This window comes from Lemur catta, chromosome 13 (genome assembly GCF_020740605.2).
Source record: "Lemur catta isolate mLemCat1 chromosome 13, mLemCat1.pri, whole genome shotgun sequence".
NCBI lineage: Eukaryota > Metazoa > Chordata > Mammalia > Primates > Lemuridae > Lemur > Lemur catta.
The window spans coordinates 16,314,773-16,325,551 of record NC_059140.1 but is presented as its reverse complement, the minus strand read 5'-3'; the positions used below and the strand labels follow the sequence as shown (position 1 = coordinate 16,325,551).

Genomic DNA, 10,779 nt, shown 5'->3' with positions numbered 1-10,779 from the left:
GCCGTAGGTAGGATACTTTGCTTAAATGGAAACTACATCAATTTGGAATTAAGTGCAAGAGAAGTGTACATTTCCCTCTTTTTCCTATCACAGTTAACTTTGTAGGTGACTATTCCGACTGTGCAACTCAGGTGCAACTAGAGACATTTGCTGTTCAGGATGACTAGGATTTTATAAAACTTTATTATCAAATATTATCTGTAAAAGGTCAGTTCAGTGGTGGGCTTATGGCTCTTAGCAAAATTAATATTCACATCATGTGTATGTCCTGATTTGAAAAGTGGACACACAATGTCCATGGACATCATGTCTCTGCAAAACTTTGGAGAAACAGAGTAAAAGGAGGCAACTTAAAATAAGAAACAAAAATGAAATGAAAATGAATAGAAAAAAAAAGAAGAAAAGGAAAATACTTTGAAGGCGCTTTTTCCATAGGAAAAAAATATTTTATTTTTTTAAGAACAAATTCAGTTTGAAACAGACGTGGAATGTGACTTCACGGATTTCATTTTCTGGGGCTAACTGCAATGTGGAACTAAAGCAGATTTAAAACCTATGACAGGCTATTAAAATAAAACAAAGAAAGAAAAAAATATTTATAACTCAAGCATAATACTGTGTTACTTACAAATTGGACAACGAAATTTTAAATAAATATGCATGGTACATAATTACGGCACAAATATGCAGCAATTTGGCAACCTTTTATACCATTTTTTCCTCATTACAGTGCAAAGGGGAATGACACTGCCGTTAAACAAGCTGTAGCTAAATACATTGCAAAATTCAGATTTTATACAAAACATCTTGCTTAGACTTTATAAAAAACCAACATTGCTCTATGTACACAATCTGGGTAAGAAAAGCCATTTCTGTCTTGTTTTCATGTGTATTTTTATTAAAAAGGTGAATAAGGCTACTGTAACACCCCAAATCCATATACAGTAAAATCTGAACCTATTTACAGCATCTTCACTTAAACATGATGGTGCAAATTCCAAAGTCGGGTGACTAGGGATGAGAATACAAGCAAGGCATTTACAGTAACTTTCCAAAGCTGAACCAACTTCAAATAAAAGGATAGTTGGTAGATTGTCATATTCTGCACCAGACACAAAACAGACGCACAGAACACTTCAACTGGTTGCAGGTAACTCTTTATCAATCCATCTGGTTTTTCACAGTTTCGCATAGAACCAAAATGTAGCCAACTGATGATACATACATTTGATTTCATTAAAATCAGACTATTTCCCATTTTTCCCCTTCTTGCCCCTCTCCCCCATCCTAAAAGTAACTTTTGATGGCTTACAAGAAAATCTTGTCTGAATGCACATAAAGGAGAGGTTGGGGTGATGGAAAGAATTACATATGTACTGCGGCTGGTCGCCATGGCAACCCCCGCAGAAATATGATATAGATATATATAATATATATTGTAGATATATATTATACATATATGTACACATGTATGCCACACACCCACTCATACATACACACACGCACTTTGGACCAACATCATTTTTCAGGTTCAGGAAATAGGGAATAATAATTTCTGTGACAACTCATTTCTGCAGGTACTCACTGGAGGTCTGAGAACCTTAAAATGCTGTCGCTACATTTTTTTTTCTTCCAATTCAGAAAGCAAAGTGTTACCATAGTAACGGGACTATGTTAAAGATGTCTATTTTGCATAGCACATAAAAAGTAGGTTTCCTGTTTTCTCTTCTTGTTTCCCAGAAGGGAGGGGGCGGGGGACGGGGGGAGGGGAGGAGAAGGGGAGGGAGCCAAAGCCAAACTTTCAGCCGAAACCCCCTCAGTGAGACCTGCTGGATGCTAGAGAACACTTCAGCCCATAAGGCAAGGGAAAACCCAACACGGAAAAGAAATGCCGGAACATCTTGTCATTGTTAAATATGTGATGCAGTAACATCGATTTCCTGGTATTTGGGGCTTGTATTTCCTAGTCTACAGTTATGTGAGATGCCTTCAGAGGACTTTGTTATTTTTGTATTTGCTCACATTATTGTTATTTTTGGAGTGATGTTGTTTTTCCCAGAAGGAGCTGTCCAATTTGTTTGTTTTTTTTAAGCACGGAGCCTTGGGACCACTTAATTGCCACAAATGAATTTCACATCTTCTGGTGTGTACTGTGTGCAATCTTAAAATATATATTAGTAAAAATCTTTCATCTTATATCCCTTGTGTTCTATATAGCTATTATAAATACGTCCTATCTTCCTTCTCCTCCTCGACATCATAATTTATTTCCGTCTTAAGGACTCTAGGAGGTTTTCCGTGTGTGCTTCACTGACACAGAGCACCGGGCGCCGCGGCCTCCTTCAGTACCTACCCTGCAGCCCTTGCACGGGGACAGCACCGCCACAAACCAAAGTGTCGTAAGGCTCAACCAGGGAGGGGGGCTTCAGGGGAAGGGGGATCTGACCTACATTTTACAGATGAGAATTCTTTAATAACGTCAATGATGATGGAATTGCAGCCTGTTTGACCTTTGGCTTTTAAACGTCTAGGTCAGGTTTGGCTCTCTGCTATTCTCCTAAATGCTTTCCCTGTGTTTAATAAAATGTGATAAGTATAGCAGCTGAGTCTGCTTAAAAAATCAGCCAAAGCAGACCGACTCTCCTACAGCTTCGGAGCCGTATATCTTATTGCCAGTACCACAACAGTCCTGCCCGAATATATCATCAGCGGCCTACTTTCTCCCTTCCCTCGGAGCCAGTTCCTTTACCAACAATACCCCCCTTTGTTCCACGGAATGAAGAGGGACTTCTTTTTTTCCCCTGCACATTGCTATTTGATAACAGTGAATTCTTCCCAATGCACTATGATCCACTGTGTATGTTGTTGTGTCTCCTACTGCCTCTTAAATCTCAGCAAAACCAAAGTGCTGTGCTACCTAATTGTGTTTTTTTTTTCTTTTTTCCTTTCCAACTTTCTGTTTCAGAGGCAGCAGCAGTGAACTGCGATTGCAGCCAGCCCTGTCCGCAGCCCCAGCCGGGGTTCCACGAACTCCTAGTCTTCCTCGGCTGACAGCCTGGTATCTGGCTAAAGGGCACCTTATTGGCAAACACAATTGCTAGACATGGATTACCCATTCGGCTGAAGCTGTGGCTGCACACGGCTGGGGTAGGGGACGCTAGGCTTGAGCGTTCCGTCAGTGATGCAGAATGTGGAGTGGAGGAAATCTCAGGGGAGGTGCTGCAGGCCCTGGGTGACAGGAGGAGTGAGACAGTGAGGACTAAACGCTAGAGATCTTTGAAAACTTTAATTAGCCCGAGGTCCATGGGGCAAGTCCATTCTGCGCGCGGGGGAGGCACACCCCGGGCGGGGCACGCCCAGGCCTGGCGGGTGGCGGCGGGGCTCCCGCAGGGGCCTGAGTGACTGCAGCACATGGCTTAGAGGACGCCAGGGCGCCGGCCCAGCAGTCCCAGTGGGTCCCTCCTACACAGTCTTCCAGCTTCCAGGGAGTGTTTGTGTTCGCCAAGGCCGAAACGCTACAGACTAGGTCCGCTGTCCAGCTCCCCGGGGCTCTTCCGAGACGGAGTGTGTCCCCTCCGCCCCAGGGCTGTGCGTCAGTCAGTTCGCCAGCTCGCGGGCTCGTGGGGCCCTTAACGGGGCGCGTCGGGACAGTGAGTTTCCTCCGGGAAAGCAGGGTACCGCCAGAGTGGCCCTCAGACCTTGTAGTAAATGTTCGCCGGGCTCTGAGGGGGCATCTCCTGCACTATGTACACCGGGTGCCCATAATCCCCGCTGACCTTCTCGTAGTGCGGGCAGAAGACGCTGTCCGCAGTCCTTAAGGGGATGATAATGTCACTGGGCTCGGAGCCGTTGTTGTTGCCGCTGCGCTTGGGCGTGGCCAGCGTGCTCAGCGACAGCGTGGTCGTGTGCTGCGGCGAGTGCTTCCTGTGTCTCCTCCGGTACTTCAGCAAGAGGACCACCAGGGTGATGATGATGACGATGAAGATGATGCAACCTGAAGCAATCCCTGCGAATAAGGCCACTTCGGAACCGAGGATATTGTTCCCCGAATGTCCGGCGCTGTTGCCGTCTGTGCTGGAACCTGCGTGCACGGAGAGAGACAGGAAGAACGGGGACGGTCAGCGCGGACCCGGCTGCCTCTGTGACCCTGACACACGAGAAAAATAAGCAGGGCCGAGGACCGAGCTGGCGGCTAGTCGCTGACGAGCCTAATAACCTCGTCTGATAGCGAAACACAAGGGCAGATGGAGGCAATCAATGGGAAAGGAGATGTATCCCGAGGCCGGACTTTGATGCCAGGCCACACGGCTTGCTTTTCACCTGTCCCCATCCATCAAGAGCACTGCCTTCTGCGACAGCCAGCTCTGGTCCTGCTTTATCTTTTACCGGTGGGGGCCGGCCCGGGGCAGCAGCAGGGAGGAAAAAAGGAAGTGGCCGATTCTCCAGGTCAGCGTTTCGTGATCATGTGGCCCTGCGCGTCCCCTTCCTTTTAGAAACGGTGTTTCATGTACACCTTCGAACAGCCTGCCTTTTAAAGAAGAGCCCTGCCTACTGGCAGAACAGCTCGAGAACGTGAATGCAGGGGCCAAGCCTGGGAAAATGTTCAACTCTAACTCGTTTGTATTATTTGATTTACACTTAAAATATATTTGGAAGGCAGCAGAAACTCTCACACTGAACAGACTGCCAGCCCAAATGTTAAGCACTAAAAAATTGCCTGGCATCATTATATTATCCATTTATCAGTTTGTCACAAGAATTTGACACATCTTGTCATTGAAAGTTAGAAATAACAACCTCCCTCCTTGACTCTTGGAAAGAGGCGGAATATTGCTGCAGATGCTAAACTCACACAACTACCAACCAAGCATACAGATCCCTAATACAACACTGCTGACGTCTGCTCAACAGCTACTATATAAGAAATTCATTAGCATGGTAACAAATACATAGCTGTTTGTTCCAAGCCCATCAAGAAAATGAAGTTCAATGACAGCCAAGTTTATCTGGTCTTCCACACTTTTGTCAGGGATCTGTTTATTATTTTATTTTACATGGAAAATGTGAAAAAAAAAACCCTAACAATAGCCACTGAAAAACATGTTGTTATGCTATATTTTAAAATGTTACCATCTAAAACTTAGGAGAGGATCAGTTGGGCTCTTTGTGGATTAGAGATAATTAGATGAGGGATTAGCACATTAATTACATATACATTAACATCAGCTTTAAGCTGGTGTTGACAACCAGCTTGATAATGTGTTAGCCAATGAAAACTTTGGTCTGACAGAGTAGTACTAATAACCGGCACTTACATCTGATGAATTCTACTCTTTTGAAGGTAAGACTTTCATGGGACTGAATTATTTTGTTCTTATTGGGTGTAATTAATAATGACTCACAGAGAGCAAAGGTTACTAATGTCTGTAACTACCAGTTAATCCTACTGGAGTAGAAGTACTTTGACTCTGTTCTACCCCTTGAGATACTACTAAGCGCATGGCACCCACAGACCTATAACACACAGATCATGCTGCTATACCTGGATTTGGTTTTACAAAAGGACTTGTTGTTGAACTTCTTCCATTTGTACCAGCTTCTAGTTCTGGACGTCTTGTTGGATCATTATTCCTGGTTGATCCAGCAGAACTTGCATCTATATGAAAAACAAATGATTAATTACGGCACAGACATCTGATGATATCTAGCTTTAGGAGCTGCATATGTATCTCAAGAGGCATGAATAGCAATGAACATAAGATTCTTTATGCAAAGTACTGTGAAATACAAGAATATAATTTTTCTTTTAAAACAAAATGGTTATACTAGTTATTTCAGAGGTTTAGATTGTGAGGCCATCTGTGGAAACTATAGGGATTCTTGCATTTGGCAGGCAAAGCATTGCAGATGACATTTCAATTTAACTGAGCAAGTTGATTGACTACTATACCAATTTCTAATTAGAAGAATAATTCTTTCTGCACAATAGGTTTGTCTATATAAGAAAAGGCACAATGAGCAAAACTCTTCTGTAGTCAAGATTCAGAAATGAGCAAAACTGCAGAAACTTTTAGTTTTCATTCTGTATTATTTTGATTTTGAACCAAAGAGATGTTTTGCTTTTTAAAAAGAAATATGTATCTCTCTATATATGGCAATAGATATTCTACCTGGCTGACCTTAACTCTTACAGAGATCTCCAATAAAAGAAGCTTAGTGCATGGACTTGAGGAAATCTGTCAGTGGTTCAAGGTGCAGAGAAGGGTTTGCTTTCAACACTAAAGAGAAGCGTGAATGAAGGTGAGTCTCATCAACATTAGTGCCACGCTAGCTGGGGGGCTTAACCAGATCACAGTGGCTTCATGAAGCAGCAGATGGTCTTTACCTTGTCCAACTTTCATGAGGATCTTCATGGCTCTTGTCTGGCACACCCCTCCCTCCTGGTTATCCAGGCCCTCCAAAGACCCATTTGATGTAGCTGATTAAAAATAAGATGGACAAAACAAAAAAATAAAGAAAAATCAGGAAATCAATAAGCCAAGTTTACATGAACATGAAATGTCTGAAAACAATTTGAAAAATAAGAATTCACTCTTAGTCACAAGTTTTCTGAAAGTATGGGATGCTGAAAGCCAAAAAGAAAAGGAAAAACAAATAAAGAAAAATGGATACTGGAAACACTGTTGCATGTACACTATCTGGTTCCAAATTTACTTAATCTCCTTTGCAAATGACTGATTTAGTATTTATGTATAGGTAAAAGGGACAGTATCTTCCAAAAAGCCCACTGACTCTTTTGGGGCAAACCCAGAAAAGCAAAAGAGTTAATATGGCCATTTCAAAACGTGGTAATCATCACACGACACCTGCTTCCTCCACTACAGATTTCCTGCTTCAAGAACAATTAGCTTGATGCTCTGTTTGTCAAGCATCCAAGTTCTGTAAACACTAGACAAGGAGGCTCCCACAGCCCTTTTCTTCTTTTTCCAGCCTTATACGTGCTTAAGAAGTATACCAGGATTCAGGACTTCAAAATCTCACTTTTTTCTTTCCATCACTTTGTAAACCCACAGGAATGCCTGGGTTATTCTTGCCAGTATCAACCTCAGTCAACCTCTTCAACCAAGCTACCTGTTGTAGGAAAATTCTGACTGGATAGAGGGTCAGCACACACGCCCACCACTTAACCCTAACCCTGTCTGGGTCCTATGGCAAACCTGGACAAAGGGGCGGGGGTGGGGGGGGTGGACTTTTTAGCAGCCGTTTGCATATGTTTACCAACTCTACTCCCTTTCCATCTCAGCAGTGAGGGGCAGGGCAACGGACAGAACCATTCTACTATTCTCAGTATTTTTTTTTTTTTAAACAGCCTATACTCTATTTAAACACACTTCTGTTCTGTCTCTTTAGACCCGTGAGTTCTCTGAATAGCTTTGTAACTAAAGCTGTAAAGAGATAGGCTGCCAGGTATTTCAATGAGGAACAGGATTTAAATTACAGTTCAAGTTCCAGAAGAGAAAAGAAGGTAGAGAATGCTAGACATTTTCATTCCCCTAAAGTTCAAGGGGCAAGGAACAAAAGTGTTTCATATACGTTTCTGCAATTTAAATCAACTTTCTACTTTGATTATCAAAGTCTCGTCCACCAACATTGTACTTTGAAAGAGACTGAAAAGGGATATGTCCTGGCAAACATAAATCCCAAAGACAGTCTTTTAACTGGGTCGTTTGTTTTCCAAATAGTAGATCAGCAAACCAGTTCTAAATGCGTTTATGGTAGAAATATGCATCCTGTGGAAAATTACATTAACTAGAAAAATAAGGCACTTATTCACTTACATTTGTTTTCTTGAATTATTAACTTTTACTTTTGCTGTTTTCCTTAAAAACAAAGCCTGCCTCTTCTGTGTGTAAACGTCTCTCTGCTTCTCTGAGTGCTTCTTTTTCACTTATACTGTCTCACTCACATCTTCTGCTATTGCTGATATGAACTTTTTTCTGGGAAACTGAGCAATAATTGCCATAATAATAATTTTTGCAGGGGAGGATGGTGGTAAGAAGTACACAGTATGTTTGTAGACTGTTGAGAAAATGTTTGGCAGATAAGTAAAATCAAATAGCTAAAAACTTTGTATGCTTCTGTGAATCAAAAGAAAAAAAAATGTGTTTTTCAATTCTTCCTCCTTCTTTTCTTTTCCCTCAAATATGTGCCTACATTTCCAAGTATCCTCTCTTCCCAAAAGCTTGAAACAGTATGGATTTCTGTGAGCAGATTCTATTTCTGGAAACTTTCAGAGAAGCACTATAATCTTCAACTAATTTTTTAGAGTTTTCTCATTTGATTTTTCTTAAAAATTAAAATATGTCTTCATAGAGAATGAAGTGGAAAAGTGATGTCTCTAGCTGTTAGTTTAAAATGTTTTAGTTTACTTAATTCAAGTGGAATTCCAATTAAAATTCACATATGCGTAGATGCATCTACATGCAAAAGTGCACCCAAACTCAGAGTTAAATGATGAACTTTTTCTTGCTAAAAGTTTCAACGTGAAACTGGAAAACGACAAAATCTGAAGGGCAATGCACAGAAAGAAAGGGAGGAATACAGATTTGTTCATTTTATCTTGAGGGGAAAAAAAGAGTCAAAGATTCAGATATAAAAGAAAAACAACTAAATGAATACCAGAAAGGCTCAGACAGGCATGTTATAGCACAACCATTCATAAATGTAATTCCAAACTGCATTTGCAGAGGGAGAAACTACTAGTGACTTCTAGTTTGTCAAACTGGAAGCACAAGAGGGCACACAAAATTTCAGTGTCCTCTTTTTCTTTTAATTTGTAGGTCAGCGCCTTTTCTGAATATCAATGCCTTTATGCAGCGCTCCCTAGGTTTACCCAAAATGATGTCTGAACAACTCCCAAATGTAAGAAACTCTAAAAATATTAAAATTAAATCTATAATTTAACAATGTATAATTTAACATTCACAGACCTTAAGACAGTAGAAGGAACACTGTGTTGCATAAGCATGAAACTGCTTTGCACCTTAAGAATTGAAACTGTTTTATTCCTTGGTTAACCAAAAAAAAAAAAAAAGCTTTCAAGTCTATTTCCAGTCTAGCATTGAATAAAGGAAAATCTATAGATGCTGCCTTTGTAGGCTCTTCTGAAGCCAAGGCTATTGCTTGCTTGGGGGAGGTGCCGGTGAAGTGGGGGCGGGTGAGTAAAAGGGGGCGGAACATTCTGCGTGAGGACAGTTCTCCTGCTACACTCAGGACTCTGCTTCTTTTCCTTTTAAGTCAACTTGCAACTTGCAAAGGTTACTGGAAGATATTGAAAAAATTCATTACTAACATTAAAATAGCCTCCCAAATGTTTGGCCCTTTAGAAAAGGGCTAAACTTTAAAATGCTGTCATACATGTTTCACCATGAAAGATTTTTGCCACCAGTTAGGAATGATCTAAGTTGTCATGAAAAACCCTGTTTTAAGACGTTAGTAACAACTGAAACGTCAGAAGGTAAACTTTACAAGTATGACATAATTCAGAATGACTTCAATCTATTTTATGTTTGATATAAATATAATTTCCCACAGTGAAAATTAACTTCCCTCTTTCTTACTACATCCTCATCTGGGAGTATAATTCTAATTCTAGAGGTCCCCACCCTGCCTTGAACAATGACACAGCCAAGAGTGAACTCTGAGATAAAACCATGAGATTGATACTCTGATTTCTCTTGCAACAGTCAGTCACCAAGGAGCTTTAAAAGCCTTCGTGGCTGATTTTGAAAAATAACAAGAAATCATGAATGCTTGGAAATAAAATCTATTTCCATTTTAGGAGACAATTTTGCAATTATTTTTATTGTTCATTTGAATGTACTGGGACTTTTCAACTTGAAGAAAAAGCAAAAATAAATTGTTACCTCGTCATACTCAGTTTTTCTTTGTGTCTCTCTACCAGCATTATCTAATGTCGCCACAGTCATAGTTTTACTAAATGGATGAAATTGTATTTAATCATTGAGAGAGAAAAAAATAACATTATTATACCTAAGCTTTTAGCGCCCAGATATTTTTTCCCCTTGGCTCAAAGAAAAAATAGACTTTATAAATTTATAAATTACTAGAAAACTTCTCTATCCAGTTGGAAAACAGGCTTAATAAAGATACATGCGCATGTGCTGTTTTAAAAGCTTTTGCTTCCGGGGTCTAATCGCCAGTAGTGAGTATGAAGAAATCACTGTATTTCCCCCCAGGGCCTAATTTCCAGTGGGTGGAGATCGCTGCTCAGCAAAACAGTTCCCTGTGTTCACATTGTCTGCAAGTTCTTGCAGCACATCTGAAAGTTCGCAGCCAACGTCTGTGGCTACTCATTTATTTGCACCTATACTTATCTGTCGCTTTCAGTCATTGGGAACAGGACACTGGCTATGTGAGTAGGAAAAAAAAAAGAGACAGAGAGAGAGAAAGAGAGAGAGAGAACCAGTGAGTATTAAAACAGGGTAAAAGGGCAAGAATATTTCTGGCAGTGTTTTTCAGACCAGCCCCACGGAGAGGAAATAATATTCCACTTGAGCGGGTCTTCATTTGATTGTACTGCTCTCTCCCCAGGAGGCGAAGCTGCAGCTCCGGCCCCTGGCTGTGTTCAGTCCATCACATTGGTAAGAAGGTGCTGATCAGATGGAATCAAACTTTGGGTTTGTGCTGGTATGTGGGTCTCCGTCATAGAGAGATTAGGAATGGGGAAGTACAAAGTGTCTTACAGAATAATGGCAT

At 41.1% G+C, this 10,779-nt stretch overlaps 1 protein-coding gene across 1 annotated transcript in view; it reads right to left on the bottom strand.

The window, feature by feature from the left end:
* Positions 1 to 424: 424 nt before the first annotated feature.
* EFNB2 (ephrin B2) overlaps positions 425 to 10,779 on the bottom strand; it is a 44,338-nt gene continuing 33,983 nt past the window's right edge. Inside the window, exons 3-5 of the mRNA XM_045566884.1 lie at positions 6,386 to 6,478; positions 5,543 to 5,656; positions 425 to 4,081 (exon numbers count right to left, since the gene is read on the bottom strand). Coding sequence (XP_045422840.1) covers positions 3,693 to 4,081; positions 5,543 to 5,656; positions 6,386 to 6,478 — 596 coding nt within the window. The 3' untranslated portion in view covers positions 425 to 3,692. The remainder of the gene's footprint in view (positions 4,082 to 5,542; positions 5,657 to 6,385; positions 6,479 to 10,779) is intronic.